At 42.1% G+C, this 21,832-nt stretch overlaps 1 protein-coding gene across 1 annotated transcript in view; it reads left to right on the top strand.

The window, feature by feature from the left end:
• LOC126998417 (chorion peroxidase-like) overlaps positions 1 to 21,763 on the top strand; it is a 58,503-nt gene extending 36,740 nt beyond the window's left edge. Inside the window, exons 6-19 of the mRNA XM_050860070.1 lie at positions 4,481 to 4,677; positions 5,296 to 5,469; positions 6,726 to 6,804; positions 7,430 to 7,575; positions 10,809 to 10,936; positions 12,023 to 12,133; positions 12,575 to 12,707; positions 13,190 to 13,317; positions 14,856 to 14,965; positions 16,099 to 16,191; positions 16,317 to 16,486; positions 17,262 to 17,370; positions 18,012 to 18,126; positions 20,330 to 21,763. Coding sequence (XP_050716027.1) covers positions 4,481 to 4,677; positions 5,296 to 5,469; positions 6,726 to 6,804; positions 7,430 to 7,575; positions 10,809 to 10,936; positions 12,023 to 12,133; positions 12,575 to 12,707; positions 13,190 to 13,317; positions 14,856 to 14,965; positions 16,099 to 16,191; positions 16,317 to 16,486; positions 17,262 to 17,370; positions 18,012 to 18,126; positions 20,330 to 20,416 — 1,780 coding nt within the window. The 3' untranslated portion in view covers positions 20,417 to 21,763. The remainder of the gene's footprint in view (positions 1 to 4,480; positions 4,678 to 5,295; positions 5,470 to 6,725; positions 6,805 to 7,429; positions 7,576 to 10,808; positions 10,937 to 12,022; positions 12,134 to 12,574; positions 12,708 to 13,189; positions 13,318 to 14,855; positions 14,966 to 16,098; positions 16,192 to 16,316; positions 16,487 to 17,261; positions 17,371 to 18,011; positions 18,127 to 20,329) is intronic.
• The last annotated feature ends 69 nt before the right edge of the window (positions 21,764 to 21,832 follow it).

Below are 21,832 nucleotides of genomic sequence, written 5' to 3'. Positions count from 1 at the left end.
GAGCAAACGAGTGAGTGCGAGAGAGAGAGAGCGGATCTGATGTGGCTGATCAAGACTGAGGCACCAAAACTGCTAGTCAGGGCTTGGGAGAAATAATCGCCCATTGAACTGAGTCACTCCATCTGTGAGGCTGCGGAGCGCGTCCTTCATCCCGGGGCGGCACAATGCTCTTCGCGGCGACACCCCTAAAGCTTATTAACGCTAGGGATTAAAGCAGTACTGAACACTCGTTTGTTTGTAGCGGGGTATTGTTCCATGATAATTTGGTCTGTGGATTGTGACCTGATTATGATTGTCCGTGTGTGTGTGTGTGTGTGTGTGTGTGTGTGTGTGTGTGTGTAACTATGTAGGTGTGTTCGTTTGTGTGTGTTTTATGTTACTTTTTTGTTGGTGGTGGTGCAAATTCAAGTTAATGACTAATCTATCTAGCTATTTATCGATGTATCTCTCTCTCTCTCTCTCTCTCTCTCTCTCTCTCTCTCTCTCTCTCTCTCTCTCTCTCTCTCTCTCTCTCTCTCTCTCTCTCTCTCTCTCTCTCTCTCTCTCTCTCTCTCTCTCTCTCTCTCTCTCTCTCTCTCTCTCTCTCTCTCTCTCACACACACACACACACACACACACACACACACACACATATGTATACCACTCCGTAGCTCAGTGGTTAAAAGCTCTGCGCCGCTAGACTTTGCGGCCTGACAAGCGGAGATTCGAGCCCCGCTCAGGCCAGGACTTTTCTGCTGGTAAGGAGTGGTTGCTGCCCCCCCTTAAGCAAGGGGAATAGGGTGTGCGGTGCGTGGTCCTGGTAGTACCAAGAGGTCGACTATAATGAGCCTGCTCTTGTCGGGAGGGTACTTGCTGGCGACTGCGAGTCAAACTTATGATCAGGCCGTGGTGGTGAATTACACACACACACACACACACACACACACACACACACACACACACACACACACACACACACAGTCATTCTTTCCAAATTACATCATCATCTCGTCCTTCCACATCTCTCTCTCTCTCTCTCTCTCTCTCTCTCTCTCTCTCTCTCTCTCTCTCTCTCTCTCTCTCTCTCTCTCTCTCTCTCTCTCTCTCTCTCTCTCTCTCTCTCTCTCTCTCTCTCTCTCTCTCTCTCTCTCTCTCTCTCTCTCTCTCTCTCTCTCTCTCTCTCTCTCTCTCATTCCAATAAACTCCACCGCCACTTACACCACTTTAGAATCCGCTAATGAAAAAATGCAATCTTTTATTTTTGTATTACCGAGAAATAGTTCATGTTTTCGCAGAGCTTGGAGGGTCCTACGCATTCCCAGATTAAAGAGTAGTCAAGAAACTTTTCAGCGAGTTTTCTTGTCGATGAGTCTTCATGTCACGGATCAGTCCCCCTCGCACCAACTGTTGTCACGCTCTCAAAGCTTTTTATCGAATGTTATTTTTTCGCACCACCAACAGATAACCCCCACGAGTTCCTTCCGTTCGTCTCCTCTCCTCTTCTCTTCTCCAGACCACATCATGTATACCTTCCTCCTCCCTCTCTTTCACCATACAACAAACACTTTAGGACCATCTTCCTCCAGTACAACACCGATTGTTACCATCATCATATCAACCTATCGAATCTCTGTCGTCAAGTGATCGGAGGTGCAAGTGTCCATCGAGTAAGCCGTGGATTTCTAACTGGAAAGAACTTGTCATAATTTTCTCAAACAATAGCATCCCTCCTCATGCATTGCACACAACACAACAACAATCAAACCCACAAAAAAGTTGCGTCATCAAATCAATAATCGCTGCGACGTCACACCGAATTACTAAAACAGTGAGTCTACATCGTGTCAGACTTAACAGCGCCTTTCTGGGACCAATGTTGGGGTACAAGGACCCTTTGTTGAAGCTCACTGAGCCCCATCGAAGACACAAGCTGCCGCTGCTGCTACTGGCGGTGCTGGTGCTGGTGGTGCTGGAGGTAGTGCTGGTGCTGGTGCTTATTAGGGTGAAAAGACGACCTGCCAAACAAAAGTGAACCCAAACCGGTCAGATCTCTGCAACTTCATCAGATGACCACCTTGCAAGTACTTCTTTTCGAGTCCCTTGCCTAGGAAGAGCGTCACATCTCAGCAACTTTTTGTGGTACTGTGGATCTACTACTTTCTCTTTCTTATGAGTTAAAACTAAATATCTCGTTGAGCGCGAAAAACTGGAACGCGACTGACTGCGGTGCTTTGATAAATCTGCGTGCACACTCGGATCACGACAACCGGCAGCTTTTTCAGTGATTTTTTTTATAGACGATGCAGCCGATATAGCTTATTTTCCGACATAGTTTACTTTTTTATATAATAGCTATTTTTTCGATATATCTCATTTTCCGATATAATGTAGCTTATTTTTCGATACAGCTTACTTTCCGATACAGTTTACTTTCCGATATACCCTATTTTCCGATAGTTTGTTTTCCGATATAGCTTGATTCCGATATAGTTTATTTTCCGATATAGCTTACTTTCCGATATAGCTTACTTTCCGATATAGCTTGATTCCGATACAACTTACTTTCCGATATACCTTACTTTCCGATAGTTTATTTTCCGATATAGCGTATTTTCATATAGGTGATGGAGCTTACTTTTCAATCCTGAACTTTGCTATTCCCTATGGCGTCACAAATGGTTTACTATAGCCTGCTGGATCAAAAGTAAAATAGGAACAACACCCCCATAAAAAAAACATATACCTCCCCCGATGTTGTAACCCTGCTGAAGGCGCCTGACCCAGATGTATTCGTACTCTGCAACCGACGCTTTCTAAATAAAATTTGGATCACGCCAGTTTGGTTAAGCAGATAAAAACATGACCAGTATCGTAGCCAGGAAATATCTCCTTACCTTCACATGCAGGTGTTGCGTAACGTACCCACCACCTACTCCGTGGGTCGCCTCTACATAATCAGCAGCATTCTACAGGTCCGGGTCAACGCCCAGTGTTCGGGGTGACTAAAAACACCATACGAAGCAAAACCAGCCGCCCCCCGACCTGGTGCCAATTATAGGTTACTGACGATGCCATAAAGATATAAACAGATAAGTGAAAGAATAAATAAGTGAATGAATAAACAGATAAATGAATAGATAAAAAAAGATAATAGATAAGTGAATGAATGAATAAAGAAAATAAATAAATAAATAAATACAAAAATCAACAGATAAAAAGATGAATACGTAGATAAGTGAATGAATGAATGGATAGATGAATAAGTGAATAAATAGATAAATGAATGAATGAATAGATAAATGAATAGATGAAAAAGAGGAATAAATAAATAAAAAAATAAAAAGTCCGCTTCCGCCAGAATACTGCAGCAGACTAACCTCTTGCTGACTGTTTATTTCTCTGCGCAGCGGCCCCCAACGTACTCGTATATATATCCTGACACGTGTCCGCCGGAGCATAATTGAGCCGACCGACATCCTGCAGACTCCCAAAAGTAGTTCAGGTGCAGTCTCCTAAAAACTTTACGCGCCAGATCAACGCAAAACACAGAAAGTGTCGGGTCAAGATCAGAACCAGTCCTCCGGCTATAAACTGAATCCGTTTCTTACATTAAAAAGAAGCTGAGTCGCAAGTTCAAGTTCAGCAGCAAAGTGCAAATTTGATGACTTAATGAGAGGGACCGTGGCGACTCAGGGAACATTTTCGCTAGTAAAGTTGTGAGTTCTGCCGCCATACCGCCCCTGTCCACCCAGCATCGGGGGTTGTGTCCCATCTCCTGGGATCTGTTCCCTTCTATAATTCCTTCCCCTTCTGTCTCTCTCGGGCATATGACCACAGATGTTGCGCCGACTAAACGAAACTTTCTAATTTTTTGCCGCCATACCCATAGGAAGAAGCTAAGATGAGAAAATTAATGTTCAGGAAGAGAGTGAAAGAAAACTGTGTGAAGAGAATTGAGAGAAGATTCCAAAGTCGGTGCAAGGCAAAAGTGGACGATGAGTGTCTTGATAATGCATGCGATTCAGTTGTTAATGCAGACTATGATATTACGACATGATGTATTTAAGGAAAGCACACCTCATGATCAAGCCAGGCCAGATATATCCAGGGCATGCATGGGATATACAGCAACTACACAATTCACGTGATTTAGGTGTTAACGCAGACTATGATACTACGACAATATGTATGCAAGGAAAGGCTGCACAACGTTCAAACCAAGCCCAATATCTCCAGGGCATGGTGTTATACAGTAACCACATGATTCAGGACCCCGGAGGCTACTGGCCGTGTCTCTTGGGAAGCAAAAGAAAAAAATTAAACTGGGACGCTTTCTCTTTAGTGTCCATTCCCTACAACAAGACGAACTAGCACCACACCTTTAAAGACTGGGATTTGTTGATCTTATTTGAAGGGTGTCAGGAAAGATAAGGTCAGCCAGCTCATGAAAAAAAATTACTGACATGTCATTCCTCCCTCTCCCCTGCGCCTCCCTCCCCAGGCTGCTGCCCCCGGATTACAGTGACGGCATCAGCAACCCTCGCGTGGCCCTGGACGGCTCGGAGCTGCCCAACGCTCGAATCATCTCTGCCCACATCCACAAGGACGATGGCTTCCACGATCACGCCGCCACCACCATGATAATCGCGTGGGGCCAGCTGATGGACCACGACTTCACCCTCACAGCCACGCCTCTTGGTAAGCACGACCGCCATGACACACTTCTTCACTCCCCTTCTCTACAAAGCCAATGTTATTATCTTGAATGCGTCTTGGTATGTGCAGCCAGCATGACACTTCTCTTCTTCACTCCCGTCTCTACAAAGCCAATGTATCTTGACTGTGCTTCTCTAGTCCCTATCCTCCATAGTTATAAGTCTCTAAATATAAAAGGCCGCTATGTCTCTCCCTTTCTCTTCCTCTCTTCTTTCCAAATGTTCTGCTAGGCACTTAGAAAAAGCAGACCCTCCCTTCCGTCCTCCCCTTTCTTCCTTCTCTTCACAGCTACGTCTCTCTTCCCTCCTCTCATTTCCTCTAGTCCCACTCTATGGTATTCATGCACGACCTATCCCACCCCCCCCACCCCCCCTTCACTAATTTCCTTTTCTGTTACCCTTTCTCTCAGAGCTACGCCACAACACTTCTTTCCTCCTCCCTCCTTTCATTCACAGCTACGTCACTAAATATGCAAACTTTCCTTCTCTCTTTCCATCCTCTCCGTTCCATCACAGCTGCCCTAAAAAGTACACGACCCTTGCAATACAACGATGGCTCCATACCCTGGGCCCCAATTCCAATACTCAAAATCCTCCGCAGACCCAAGGGACCGCAACGAGCTGGAGCAGTGTTGCAACCTTCGACCCGAGCAGAAGAATCCTTACTGCATGGAGTTCCCGATCCCCCATCACGATCCCTTCTACAGGCTCTTCGGCTTCAAGTGCATCGACTTCATCAGAGGCTTCCCCGGAGTGCCGCAGAACTGTGCCCTCGGTGAGTCGAATAATTGATAGACTGTTATAAAGGGAAAGCGGAGAGTGGGGATATATGAAAAGAGAAGATGGAAGAAAAATAGTAATCAGGAGAGATGGATCGTAGCAGACATGGAAGAGACAACGTAAGAAATCATTTGATCTTTAGTTGTGTAGTTCTTTCGCATTTTTACTCACAACTCAGCGCTCAGGAAGTTATGTATGGAAAGCTTAACCTGATGCGCCTCGTTTGCCCGTTATGCCTTCATCTTTTATCACCAACCAAGAACCTGCGTGTCCTCCTCCTTCATTACCATCACCCTTGCCACTGTGTTCTCCTCCCTCATCATGATCCAGGCACCACCATCATTATCATCAGACCAACGTTGCCAGATTGTCGTACTCGGCCTCTTATGTTTCCCGATTTCCGACCCCAAAACTGCCTCCTCGACCCCAATAACTGCCTTCATATATAGTTATTGTTAAAATGGTTAGTTATTGGTGTTTTTTGGCAATAGCTATGGCGCAGAAACTGGTAAATACGAGGCTCTGAGTACGATAACCTGGTAACGGTGCATCAGACTAGCCACGTATGTTCTCCCCCTTACCATCAACCAAGCTCTGTCCCCCTCCATCAGCATCATTACCCTTGCCACGTACATTCTCCCTAATCATCAACAGCAAAGCGCCCAAATAGGAGGAGCAGAAGAAGAAGAAAGGAGGAGAAGGAGGAGGAGGAGGAGGAGGAAAAGAAGGTGGAAGAAGAAAAGGAAGAGGAGGAGGATAGTGGAGGATAGTGGAACCAGATTGACGTGATCATTTTTGCGTTGCCTCCCGCGGGTCCTTTCCTGCCCGTCGCTTTGCCAAACAATCACAACACCTATCTTTTCCTCTCATATATTACCCTTAGCTAACATATGAGAGGATGAAATAGGTGTTGGTGCTGTGTGCCTAAGTGGTGGGGAGAGAAGGACACTCGGTACCCAACGCAAAAACAATCCCGCCAATTTGGTATCACTGTAACGTTAACACTATTCTCAAACGCTTCCGTCTCCCATAACAACTATTTCCAAAGGCCGAAAAGGAGATTAATCGGTTTTTCATAAGATTTTTTCACATTCATGATACAGAAAGGTCGAACTGCCCCAGAGCCGTAAAATTATCCTTTGAAATGCCCATAACTCCTACGAAAGCCTTGTCAGATGTGTGTGCTTGGGCGCCAGAGTGCCTGAGAATGCGGCCCAATGTATTAACAGCGTCCTCTCTCTCCCTCGACAGGTCCTCGCAACCAGTTCAACATCCTGACGGGCGTGATCGACGGTAACACGGTGTACGGAGGCAGTGACGAGGAGGCGAGGTGAGGGGACGTGTTGAGTCGTCTTAATAGTTTGCTGACAAAAAAAAAATTCCTTTGATTTCTCTTTTTTTCTCCCCATGTTCCTCCTCCTCCTCCTCCTCCTCCTCTATATCCTTTTCCCTCTCCTCCTCCTCCTCCTCCTCCTCATGCATATAAACTATTTCTTCTTCTGTTCATTTCGGTCCTGTTTCCCTCTAACTATTTCTTTAACATTATTCCTCCCTCATGCTCCTCCTCCTCCTCATCATCATCATCATCTTCCTCTTCCTTTTCTTCTTCCACCTTTTCCTCCTCCTCCTTCTCCTCCTCCTCCTCCTCATCTTCCTCTTCCTTTTCTTCTTCCACCTTTTCCTCCTTCTCCTCCTCCTCCTCCTCCTCCTCCTCCTCCTCTCTTCTTCTTCTGCTCCTATTTCAACAAGCACCACTATAAGACACCATTACTCTTGGTGCTGCTGCTATTAATTCTACCATACTATTACTCCTGCTACTACTACCATCATTAATATTGCTGGTATCATTGTTATCATTACTACTATTATGATCATTATTACACTTATCATTACCACCATCATCACCACCATCACTACACTACCGTTAATCTTTATGTCATTCCCTGAACGCGTAGGAACCTTCGTGCTGGCGTGGGCGGGCTCCTGCGGTGGTACGAGGCCTTCCCTGGTCTGCCTCTGAAGCACCTCCTGCCCCTCAAGACGGACATCCCCGACGAGGGCTGCATGCGCGAACACGGCGACCAGCGGTGCTTCCTGGCAGGTAAAAAGAGGGGTTCGTGCGTGAGTGTGAGGCAGCATAAGGAGTGCATGCGTGAGGGGGAGGGGGAGGTGTGGAGGTGAGGGTAGAGGTGAGGGAGTGAGTGTAGAGTGTGGACGAGTTGTATGTGTGTGTGTGTGTGTGTGTGTGTGTGTGTGTGTGTGTAGTGGTTCTAGTACGCTATACAAATTCCAACAGATATAAGTTGACTGGAAAAAGAAGAAAGAAAAATAGTGAGTGAGCATCATTGTCAAGATCAAATGACACCAAAGTATATTCTTATTTATATATTTTCTTTCGTAGTTGGTGATAAAAAGTGGTAACTGTGGTGGTGGAGATATACGATGTTCGATGAATAGATGGGATTTTAGCTTAACAATGAGCACAAAGCAAATAACCTGACTGAATTTGGGTCGCATTGTGTACCGTCTAAATGGGAACGGCACAAACTGCATGGACTGCAGGTGTATAGCGGTGTTGCTGCACTGGTGTTGCAATAATAACAGTCGCCAGGAGGGAAACAAAACCGCGAATACAACCCTTACGACGTCTGAGTTATGGCCCTTTTTGCCGCACACGAACAAGTAACAAGAGACCACCAAATCAAGCGAGTTTTTGCGCGCTTTTTAATCTTTCACTCCAAGCTAAATTTATGTTCACGACCAGAATGAAGCGAGGTTTTGCACGCATTTCAATCTCAATGCATTACACAACAATGGACACAAGTTGAATGCAGGTTTCCGACCAGGAGATTCTAAAACTGGTTGGCAAAAGGGAATGTGTTATAGATGTGAAATGAACAGCCATCTTATCAGTGCAAAATACGATTGAGGGTTTCAAAGAGAATGACGAGGATGACAAATGCTAGATGGATATTAGACGTTTAGGAACTGCCTTGATTGAGCCACGACTGACCCATCGGAGCCTCCTTATTTCCTTGTGTGTCCTTGTGCACCCTCTTACAGATCCAGCCTTTTGTGTATCCTGTTTTGTGTATCGTTTTATATCTTGCTTTGGTGCATCGTGTTTTGTGTATCTCCTTACGAATCCCTGTCCATCTTTTTGCAGCCCCCTTTTCTTTGTGGTGTTCGTGTGCATCCTCTTGCCTTCCATGTGTATTCTTCTCTTAGGAGATAAAAAAAACAAGCCAGTAATTATCGTCCCATCAGCCTTACGTCTGTCCTAATTAAACTATTCGAAAAAATAATCAGGGATAAAATGATCACTTTCCTTGAAACAAATGATTTGATAACTGATAGTCAGCATGGATTTCGTAGTAATCGGTCTTGCCTTACCAACCTATTAACCTTTTTCAACGATGTTTATACATGTTGGGACGCCCGAAGCCCATATGACGTAATTTACTTAGATTTTCAGAAAGCGTTTGATAAAGTTCATCACGACGATGTTAGGCTTATTTCAAAACTGCGTTCCCACGGTATAAACGACCATCTATGTGCGTGGATTCGTGACTGGCTCACCAACAGAGAACAACTTGTGGTTCTTAATGGTGAAGCATCGGATTGGCAACCCGTCACCAGTGGCGTGCCCCAAGGTTCGGTCCTGGGGCCAACACTATTCATAATTTACGTGAACGACTTAGAAACTGATATCCTATCAAAAGTAGCCAAATTCGCCGACGACACCAAATTAGGAGGTACGGTAATGAACAGTCAAAGTTGCGATAATATTCAATCAGACTTAATAAGACTTGCCGAGTGGAGCGAAAAATGGCAAATGAGTTTTAACGTAGATAAATGTAAAGTAATGCACATAGGTGAAAAAAATCCTAACTTTAAATATCAGATTCAAGGACATGAGCTCAGCGAAGTAAAACAAGAAAAAGATCTTGGTGTCATTATCAGTAACACTCTTAAAATGAGTGATCAATGTTCTGCAGCGAGTAAAAAAGCCAATATGATGTTAGGATTAATACTCAAGAAACTTTGATTATAAATCACCCGAACTTATGAAGAGATTATATTTAGCATTTGTAAGACCACACTTAGAATACGCCGTTCAGTTCTGGTCATCGAACTTTATCAAAGATCAAGTTTTGCTAGAAAAGTTACAGCGACGAGCAACCAAACAAATTCCAGCGCTCCGAAACTTGCCATATGACGAGCGTTTAAAGCGTTTAGATATGTTTTCCCTAAAAAAGCGAAGGATAAGAGGGGACTTAATTGAAGTGTTCAAAATCCTTAATGGATTCGACAACATTAACCCAGATAGTCTATTTCAGAGAGACACCAACACAATAACACGCAGCAACGGTATGAAGTTAAAGGGAAACCGATGTAACACATTGGTGCGCAGTTTTTTTAATAATAGAGTCGTCGATCTCTGGAATAGACTCCCACCGTGAATAGTTAGCGCACAGAGTATCAATAGCTTCAAGTCTTCATTGGATAAGTACTTCAGGGATACAAGATTATACTGACCCTTCTTCGCACGTTTTCAGACAGATTGCAGCAAGACCTCAACCTAAATCCATATTATTCTCCCCCACAACCTAGATTGCAAGTAGCGTAAGTTAACAATAGAGTAAAGCAACAGTTAATGTCCGCATGACAGATGGAGTGAGGTGTGGGTGCAGTAAGGTGACAGGTTACTGGTGCGTGCCTAGTACCGCCGGTAAAACGAGGATCAAGCCTCCACCTGTGCCCCTGAAACTACATCTCACCCATCGTGAGTATTAGGAGGGATTCTGGGGCTGCCCTGTGTAGGCCACTCGGCCTCTTCCAGCCTACCCGTGTTTCCATGTTCTTATGTAATGAAGCCATTTTCCCCCACAGCTTAGGTTACCAGTAGTGTAAGTTAAGGGTAGTAATTTCCTCTTATTTCTCTCTTTACTGTAAAATTTCCATGTCCCTTTCTTCCTTAAAGGTACATGGTGTTCTCTTCTAACTATTTCCTGCCGGCACGTTTCCGAAGGGAGAGGTGGGTGGGGAGGAGCCTTCATCTATTCTGTCCTGTTCTATCACACGTAGATTACTAGTAGTAGCGGTAGTAAACCGACACCCTCGCCATAGACCGATAGGTCTTTTGGTGTCTGTTCTTCCTATGTATTCCTATGTATTCTCCACCCTCTTATAGACCCAGCTTGTTATGTATCCTCCTGTGTCATTATCTCATTATGAATCCCAGCTTATCTTTTTACACACCCATTTTCTATGTAGTATTCATGAGCATCAATTTGCAGATTTTTTACTTCCTTGTGTATTTCTATTTCAAAGGCGAGATCCGTGTCAACGAGCAGCTCATCCTGGGTATCATGCACACACTCCTCATGAGGGAACACAACCGCATCGCCCACATCTTGGCCAAGCTCAATCCTCACTGGGACGACGAGAGGCTCTACCAGGTGAGTGTGTGACAGAACAATACAAAACAACACTCTGTATATCGGCCTATCTATCTATCTACCAACCTGTCTATCTATCTATCCTCCCATCGTGTGTGTGTGTGTGTGTGTGTGTGTGTTGGGACCGGAGCTGAGGGGGGAAGGGGGGCGTCAAGTACTAGAGACAACAGCTGCGGGAGAACGTAATTTGGAAAAGGAGGGAAGTGTACTATAAGTCCAAATTAGGTTCGGAGCAGAGTTCATAGTAGTCCGCTGTGAAAGTATGGTGTGTGTGTGTGTGTGTGTGTGTGTGTGTGTGTGTGTGTGTGTGTGTGTGTGTGTGATAGGTCTTACGTATTTTGATTTTTTGTTGTTGTTGTTGTTGTTTTTTGTTTATTTGTCGACTTTTCTTGTGTCTCCTGTCTAGTACAAGCATTTTTTTATCTCAGCTTAATTATAATTGTGCTTGTTATCTCTATGACTTATAACTGTTAATAGTTTTCCAAAATCGTATACGTTAATTATATGTATCATTCTTATCTCTAACCCTTATAGTTGAGTGTAAGGTTACTATATATATCTACCTACTTATTCATATATTTATATGTTGATATATCTATGTATGCATGTATGTATGTATGTATGTATGTATCTATCTACATTTATCTACCTATCAACCAATCGTAAGTGTGAAAGTCTCTAGAAATCTTGTTGTATTAACTACCATGAACCACTGAGAAAACACGTTAAGGAAAACCACTTGTGAGATAACGCTATAACATTGTTAAAACAAAGACATTGCAAAGTGAGAGGGAGGAGAAACTCTGGTAAAAAAAAAATACACGTCTAAAATAAATCATAAGAAGTCATGAAGAGATATTTACCGTAAACCAAATATGGGCTATGTCTGTCTGTCTTTTTATCTGCTTATCTGTCTGTTTGTCTGTGTCTGTCTCTCTGGACACGTAACACTTAATGTTCTTTAAATCTCCTTCCATGTGTTATCCTTTTAAATGGTCAAGATATATGTTTTGACAAATAAAAATAATAGTTAATCAACCAATCAATCACTTAACCAACCAATCAATCCGCCCCTGCCCTTCCCAGGAGACGCGAAGGATCGTGATTGCCGAGATCCAGCACATCACCTACAACGAGTTCCTGCCGCAGCTGCTCGGGAAGGAGGTGATGGCGCGCTATGGCCTCCTGCTGTCCAAGGTGAGTACACACACGGCGTAAAGGGCTGGCGCCGAGAACAGCCGACCAATTTGTTCCTTGGGAACCGATTTCGAGGCCACTTCATTAATAATCAATCATCAAGGAGGAAGGAACTTTTTTACTTTTATTATACAGTGTATGTACGTGTGTGTGTGTGTGTGTGTGTGTGTGTGTGTGTGTGTGTGTGTGTATCACACACGGGCATTCAAAAGGGTCGTGAAGGGAATTCATAAATACAAACTAGATCGTAACAAGAAAAGTTCAAAGACCAAGTATCAAGTTTCAAGACATCTCTTCGTCCATACTTGACCTCACTTCTGGCCTCTCATTCCTTTTTTTTTTTTTTTTAGTTGGAGCAGTTTTTTTTTTCTAAGCTGCTTCCCCTGCTGTGAAAAAAAAAAATGACCGAAAGGACGACAAAATTCTCCTTCCCCTCCGCAGGGCTACTGGGACGGCTACAACCCTAAGGTCAACCCGGGAATCACCGCCTCCTTCTCCGCCGCCGCCTTCCGCTTCGGCCACTCCCTCCTGCCCTCCGCCGTCGAGCGCTGGAGCCCCACCCACAAGTTCATCGGTAAAACAAGCAGACATCACTCCAATAAATATTTATACTAGCGGCCTAAGAGACTGGTTGAATAAATACATTTCTTCTTCCTCTTCTTTTGTTCTTTTTCATCTTCAACTACAACTACTACTATTTCTTCTATTTTTCTTCTTTTGCTTTTCTCATTTCTTCACCCTCTTTCTCCTCCTTTTCCTCACTCTCTTCCCGTTTTCCTCCCCCTCTTTCTCCTCCTCCTCCTCCTTTCTTCTTCTTCTTCTTAATATTATTATCATTATTTTATTATTATTATTATTATTATTATTATTATTATTATTATTATTATTATTATTATTATTATTATTATTATTATTATTATTATTATTATTATTACTACTACTATTATTACTATTATTATTATGATTATTATTATTATTATTATTATTATTATCATTACTATTATTCATCATCTCCAATAAACACCTCTTTACAATCTTCTTACTCTTCCTCTTCAGCCTCCAAACGTCTTAGTGATTTGATTCGTCAGCCCTACGACCTGTTCCGGCCCGGAGTGTTGGACGAGTACATAATGGGCATGGCCAACCAGCCCTGCCAAGCCATGGACGACGGCATCACGCAGGAGGTACGTAGCCGCGTCTTGGGCCGTCTCCGATTTTACGGTTCCGTTGACATTGATGCCATCTAGGAGGAGGCCAATGTTCTGGCCACGCCAACAATTATTTCAAGCCTTGAAATTACTATAAAATGCTACATGTGGAATGGTAGGGGATAAGTGGGAAAACTGGGCGAGTCCAAGGCAGGCTCTGGTCTGCTCTGGCAGACAGCTTCATCAATAACTAAAACAACAACTGATTAAATTCTCAACCGTCTGTCTGCCTACTGAAGTCGTTCCCAGGTCACAATATCATTTTGGTATGGGGGAAATGAAATAGTTCGCAAATGATCCCCGGATGTTCTCTGCAGCAGCAGAATACTCATATATTTGCGCGCAATCCCCCCGCCACACCCGTGGGTTTGTTTACACCCTGCCAGTAGTGTGCATTTTTGCTACACTTCCAGTTCTCAATGAAAATTATTTATCACCACACGTAACAGACGTACATTATGCAAATATATCTAAATTATTATTATCTTGAAACTTAACTATATTTTGTTTTGTATCCAACTACTTCCATTTCATATTATCATGATAATTATGTAGAATACTCGACATCACTTGGCCGGACACCACCGCCGCCCAGAAGTTAACTTGGTTTCACCTCTGGACGGGGCTCCGCGCTGGGCCCGGGTGTAGCTTGTTTCCACTGCCGGGGACGTTGGTAACGTCATCGACGCTGGCGGATCGGAGTAGTGGGAGCCCGGCCTTACTATAGTATTTCCATTTGAAACTGGCCGGTGGGGTGTTGGCCGCAGCGGGGTCAGACCCGCCCCGCATCGTGCCACACACCCTCAGCACTTCTCGCTTCCTCTCATATGTCAGCTCATTCGCCTGTCTGAAAACCCTCTCGTAAAAGTTGCTATAGATTTTCAAGGACTAGTATGTGATCCTAGTGATAATTGTACATGACTTCTGCACCACGAACGGGAAAAACACCCAGGAAAACCCGGTTAACCTGTGTGGCCTTGGGAAGAAGTCGTAATGGAAGTCCGATACGTTTAAGAATAAGGACATTTAGAATACCTTAGCCCCGTATTCTCAAACGCTTTGGGCTCACAACAAAAGAGATGAGGCGGGTTCTTATGAGTGTTTCCCACACTCATGGTCTAGAAGCTTTGTCAGACTATCACCAGGCTCGTAACACTACCCATGGCAATACCCACAACCTCTACCAAAGCCTTACTAAATTTCTTTACTATTACGGGACACGTTTCATAATATTCTAACGAGAGTCTGCACACACAAAAAAAGAGTACGTCCTCTTTCTCCAGTTTCATACGATGGTCAAAGATGGCAGTATTTATCCATCATGCTTTCTTCAGTATCACACGATGACCAATACTGACATAAGATTTGTTTATTATGTACTTTAAGGATAATTTAAAACGAGTCTGCAGCAGAATATAGTCTCTATCTCCTTTGTTTCCAGTATCATCCAGTAGTTAAAATTGACACTGTATTTACTAATCATGATATTCTTTTTCGGAACGCGTCCCCTGCAGGTCACTAATCACCTCTTCGAGGAGGCACACGAGAAGTTTGGCCTTGACCTCGTGGCGTTCAACGTGCAGCGCGGCAGAGACTTCGGCGTACCCGGCTACGGAGCCTGGAGGTAAGCTGCATCAAGGTCTTCGTAGGGTGTGCTGACCACCTTGTACGAACCCTTCCATTTGATATTCGTGTCTGATAGAAAAAAAAATATACCCAGAAAATTGGGTTGAGGTATGGATATAAATCATCATCAAATGCAGAATGTTTATCAGTCTTATATTGATAATGGTTGATTTTTTTAAAATATATATGTGATTACCTTGGCGCGATTACTAATTGGACAAATGCGTACGAACTGGAGAACACGCCCGAAACAGGTCTTTTCCGGACAGCACGATTCTTGGGTCAGTGTGACGTCACAATCCAATGATAGGAAAGCTATCGTATGACAATATTTGAACTAAGGCAACAATAATCAATACATTGTCTTGGGCATTACTTATACCTGTACCTTGCTCCATACGTAGGGTGGAGAATCATGTCATTTTTCTTTACATTTACCATCGTTTTACTTGGAACAAACACCACAAGACGGGAGGGTGATTATTTGCCATGCAGGCCTCCCTCAAGCTGCGTGCATGGTAGCAGCCATTCACGTATCTTTCCCCGTATCTCTCGCCTCATTTCCTAATGATTTTACTCAGAATAAACACCAAAGGAGGGGTAATATTTTTTGTCAGAACTTCTCCAAGGGGTGTGTAGGGTAGAAGTGATGGCAGGCCGACCCACTGATCTATTCCTGGTGCAACAAACCTCACGAGGAGAGGCCGTAATGTCTTAACACGCAGTCTCTTGAGAAACGCCTCCTCCATGGGAAATTAATGGAATGCTTCAAAATGTCTAATATATATATATATATATATATATATATATATATATATATATATATATATATATATATATATATATAATATATATATATGAATGTAGATGGACTCAATTTGTTTACGAATGATGACATGCCACAAGGAAAAATAATGGCGCCTAACTTAGGTGTAAACCAGTCATTCAAACTGCACCAAGCTCTTTGTTCGCCAGGATTGTTGTACGAGAATGGAATAATCTGCCGCTCTCAATGGTTCATTGCAACACGAATTATTCATTTAAAAAACAAACCTGAATGCCAATTCATCCTACCCCCCCCCCCCCCCCTGTGCCGCACCTACTTTAACACCCACATCTCGCCTTCAACAGGAAATACTGCGGCCTGGAACCCATCGTCTCTTTCGCCGATCTCACTCACCACATGACCAACTACACTGCCAAAATGTACTCTGAAATCTATAAGTAAGTCCGACTGTTATGCACGTTATGTGTTGTTTATGCATGTCATATTTACGGTACCTTGGAACCAGTCACGGGAAACTGAAGAACATGAATGACACTACGACCTCCCTCCCTCTCTTTCTCAGGTCCGTGGCTGACATTGACCTGTGGAGCGCCGGGGTGTCCGAGCGTCCCCTCCCCGGATCCATGCTGGGACCTGTCTTCTCCTGCATAATCGCCACCCAGCTGCAGCGCGCTAGGCAGGGCGATCGTTACTGGTATGAGCTCCCCGGCCAGCCCTCCTCCTTCACCCCCAGTAAGTTTATCTTCAATTACGCATCGTCCTATTCTTTCCTGTCTCATTCATTAATTCATATTTATGTAACGATAAAAACTAAAAATTTAACGGACTCTGCAGTTCTTAACACAATGAGTTGTAGGAAGAATGGGAATGCTAAAATGAATATCCAAAGACTCGGTTTTGAAGAGCTCTTTGAATGGGAAGAGAACAACTGGTCTAGGCAAGAAAAAAGTACATTGAGGAAGCTGATTTACGATGTTGAGATGTGAAGCTTCCAGTTAAGATTTTCTGGGACTAACAGGCATAGATTGACAGCACCACATCGTTAGCCTCCCTTGCACTGAAGGCAACAAATCCATGAGCTGGAACATCCACTTTGGCATGTAATCGCAAAAAATATTGTATAGGTTTGTGCAGTAAGCATAACATTTTATCACCCAGAGAATATGAGATAACAAAAACCAGTGAAGTTAATGCATCATACCATTTATCTATCATCCAAAGAGCAGGCATTACGGTAAAAGCACCATGTTTTCACCCACATTCACACAGCTGATAAATACTCATATCATTATGCCGTCACTCATTCAAAAGATAGGTACATATTGACAAATGCAGTCGACGCAGCATCTTGTTAATGATGCCAACTAAACATTTTATCACCTACAGGGCATCTAATAAGTCATATAAGCTCTTGAAATTAAAGTAGCATGTTGTCACCCCTCAAAACATGTAATAACTTTTAGAACAGTGCAGTGAAGTGAGTCAACTAACATCTTATCCCCAACAGAGCAATTGGCGGCCATCAAGCACTCGTCGCTCTCCCGGATCATCTGCGAGAACACTGACAACATAGAGAACATTCAGCTGTACCCCATGGTGCTGCAGGACCCCAGGCTGTAAGTGTTCCCCCGCCTGCACGACACTGGAAATTCATATCATGTCGAACTAGAGCTAAACCGATAATTCTATACATATGTATATGACACTAAGCATAGTGAGAACATGCTGAAAGTAATATCGCATCCTATTGGAGCAGGTCTCACAACTTGGGAAAATAAAAAAATAAAAATGATAGGAAAAAAGGGAAAATAAAAGTGACAGAGTAAAAGAAGCAAAAATAAAACCCTGCATGGCTTTACTGTTACAAAATTTCCATGAAACCTTAACTTCCACACCAAACTTTCAATTAAGCAACTTATCTAAAAATCTGAATGACATCTTGACTTTTCTATCAAACTTATCCATCCCAAAACAATATTAGTGTCAAATCTGCTGCATGACGCCTTGATTTCCATACTAAACCATTTGCCATTCATTAAAGAAATATATCTTTTTGACATCTATTTTATTTAAAGTGGCAGCATGTTGCAGTCTCTCTCTCTCTCTCTCTCTCTCTCTCTCTCTCTCTCTCTCTCTCTCTCTCTCTCTCTCTCTCTCTCATGGCTTTTGAGCTGCCTTCTCTTATTATAAAGTAATAAGATAAATTTACTCATACTAGAATGAAGTCAGTACCATGTAGTTCCTATCCCTCTCTCAGCAACCCTCGTATGTCGTGCAAGAGCGCTCTCATCCCTCACCTCGACCTGACCCCCTGGATTGAAGTCCCCGGCAGCATTGGCCCTGAACCCTACCCTCCTGCCACCCAGATCGAGGTGAGTTCAAACGATGATCGGTTAAATTTCAAACTTCAAAACTTAACATGGAATTAAGAACCCTAATATTGATAACACAAAGGCCATTTATGCACTTATCTGTCTTGTCTTGCCTTATACAAGACTGTTTCTGGGTTACCAAGTACCAACATTTAATCTAAATATATTTATGCCAAAAGACAATGTACAGCTGATATATGTAATTAATTAGTGCACTAGAATGGGTCACATTTCACTGGAAGCCTGATATGGCTCACCTTTGCATCATATTTGCAAGAATACAGTGATAAGGAATTAGGGCTGCCAGGTTTGCAGCAGAGTGGCTTTGTTTTGCAAGAAATAAATCAGGGTGAACAATGCTTTCTTCGGTTATATTTTTATACAAAATAATTTAAATTAAATATTGTAGTTATCACCTAAAAGTCCTTTTAGGGAAGTAAATAAGGGGTATAACATTTCCATTTCTTTCATGCCAACGAACCAAATGGCACAGTGCTGCCCCCTACTTACATGGAGTTTAGAAAGTCTCCCATTAAGAAAGGTATTACGAAAGGTGACATAATAATATCTTAACAACTATATGAAGCTTCCTTATAAAAAATATTTTAGAAATTTGTGGAATAACATAGATGGTATATGCCTTAACAATCTTAAATTTGCAAATAACATACTCTTACTAAGTGATCCTGAGGAAAACTTGCAAGGAATGATCAGGGAACCCCACAGATAATTTGAAAGTGAATATGAAGAAAACAAAGGTAATACTATATAATCAACTAACAGGACAACAAATAATGACAGGAAACAAAATACTTGAAAGTAGCAGAATACACATGCATCAAGAACAAACAATTAATGAAAGCCCAGTCCTGGACAAATCAATCAGAAAGAGAATAGGAATGGGATGGAGTGCTTTTGATAAATATAGTAATATCATTTACTGCAACCTGCCACTCTTCCATAAAATCAATACATCTTGCCAGTCCTAACATATGCTTTAGAAACATAGGGACTTGCAAAAGATTAGAGAAAAGCTAAAAGTGCACAAAGAGGAATGGAGAAAAATGCTGGGAATAACATGGAGAAAACAATCATCATGTATTAAGGAACAGACTTGGACAGATCATGTCACGTGTAGAACTGATTATAGGTGGATAACCAAAGTAATAGAGTGGCAGTCTAGAAATTATAGAACTCAGGGCATACAGATGACCAGCTGGAGATCAAATCTGAATATTTGCCAGAAGGTGAAGTACACTGCTAACATCAGACAATGGTGGAGAATATTAGGAAAGGCCTTTGTCCAGCAGTCAACAAACAATGACTAAAGATGACATGATTATGACACCAGCTAGAAATTGAACAGGTCTCCGTTCAATGATTCAGACAGGCAAACGAGTGGACAGGAGAGTAGCCACATAGCATAGCAAAACAAAAGGACCCAACACACTTCCTTATGTTACATATAAAAAGGAAATGGGATAAAGCTTCCAAGTAGCGGACAAGCAGAAAAAACTTAGCAGCACACCAGTTGCAACTATAAGTAACATAATTAAGTTTTAAGTTAGATATTCATAAGTGTGGATGCCAATGGTGAATAATTAGTTCCCGAGTGTCTCTTGTGAATGATTGGCCCCTGCACACTACTTTCATCCTTGTGCATTCCTGACGTCACAGAAGAGAAATCACGTCCTTACACAAAAGGGTAATGATTATATAAATCAACTATATAATATACAATGGCAATTTCATCTTAACCGAAGAAAACTTTCATAGGCACACAAGTTCATCCTCATATAGCTTGATTTACATGCAGTTGTGTGTACTCAGTGTTGATTTATGAACATCACCCTCAACCTATCATCCTCCCCTAGAAAGAAAAGAAAAAAAAAGTAATAATAATAATAATAATAATAATAATAATAATAATAATAATAATAATAATAATAATAATAATAATAATAATAATAATAATAATAATAATAATAATAATAATAATAATAATAATAATAATATTCCTCTTATTCACTGAAAATTAATTAATCTTATGTTCAACATTCATGAGACCTTCTACTGAATTTGTGAAGGGAAATTCTTTGGCAAAATACATAATAGAATCATGTGCTGGCAATTCAGTTTTGCATTCACTATCTTTGCCCTCCACTTACCTCCTGATAAATCTGGTGTTCCTTCTTTCCCACAGGTGTTCTCCACGTCAAAGAGTTTACACGGTCCTGCTGTGTCCTCTGTTCAACAATCCTACTTCTATGGTTATGGGCTTGGCCGTTAAGGACCTACACATATCACTGCTCAGCTCCACCACAAGTGTTCTCAAGAATTCTGATGAAAATAGCAACGGCAACAACGAAAAGATTGTTCTATAACATGGCAAAATAATGGCAACTATTAAATTCCTATTTCACATGTCATGTCACTGGTTCGCTCACCCCTTCAATGTTAATCTTTGTTTAATGACATACTCCATTCACCTCCTGGTTTAAAATATCATCTAGGTGCATTTTTGTCTAGCTTAAGTTTCTCTTTTCCAAATGCTATCTTAGACAAGGGTTTGTGCCTAGTTACAAGTAGGTTTAGGTGACTGTCAATTAAACGGTACCAAACACACCCTTTTTTTGTTCAAGCTACAGTCAACATCATGTGTTAATAAGGTCCATCAAAGAAACACTATAAATTCCATGATATTCAAGTATATTGGTGATTTACTTTACCTGATATCTAGTTTTTCCCATCTTACTACATCAGAGAAACTATCATTATTATTGTTCTTGTAGTTCAGGAACCTAAACCATGATGGCAAATCCCTTCATGTTTATGCAGGTATTGATGTGTAATTTCTACATCTGAATTTCTCTCTCTCTCTCCTCTTCTTTTTCTCCTCTTCTTTTTCTCTCTTCTCTCTTCTCTCTCTCTCTCTCTCTCTCTCTCTCTCTCTCTCTCTCTCTCTCTCTCTCTCTGTTTGCTGTACATACTTTTCCCTATTTCATACCATATAATTTTAAGGCACATGTGGTTATATTCATTGTATATGATGGTTGCCAACAGAAATTCCAGCCTACTTGAATAGCACTTCAGTAAATAAGGCATTTGTATGGTACTCTTTTCTGCTCCTTCCTGTTACCCCTCATCTCCAAACTGAGGAAAATGTCTGGGTGGACTGGGGGTGAGCACAAGGGGCCACACCAATGCTACACTCATTTATGAAGTACTACTCAGAGGTGGACAACAATATCTACTGACAAGTGCACATGCTTTCATCTGTGGGTGTACAGACCTCCCAGTGTGTCAGTGGAACTCAAGTCACACAGCATGCATTACTTCCAGACCATTCCAAGCACTGGTTATTGGGGATGTAATTTCATACTATAAACTAGGAATGTTAGAAATAGTGACATTCATGTGTATTTCCACACATTCACCTTACTACTGAGAACATGTAAATTACTACACTCTACGATTTAATTTCCTTTGACTATAAATTTTTTAATGTCAATCAGATCTTTGTAAATATTATATAAAATGTATGTTATCCAAAGTGGCTCTTTGATCTGTTTAAAAAGCCATATTAATATGTAAGATAACTGACTTGTGCCACTATCACTACTAAAAATACACAATATTAAGAATTTTACTCAGCCTTTGCCATATTCAAAGACTAAGAAGTCCCAGTGAGCCGAGGGTGGACAGC

The sequence above is a fragment of the Eriocheir sinensis genome, chromosome 14 (assembly GCF_024679095.1).
Source record: "Eriocheir sinensis breed Jianghai 21 chromosome 14, ASM2467909v1, whole genome shotgun sequence".
NCBI lineage: Eukaryota > Metazoa > Arthropoda > Malacostraca > Decapoda > Varunidae > Eriocheir > Eriocheir sinensis.
The sequence above is the reverse complement of the archived record's forward strand: the minus strand, read 5'-3'. Positions and strand labels throughout refer to the sequence as shown.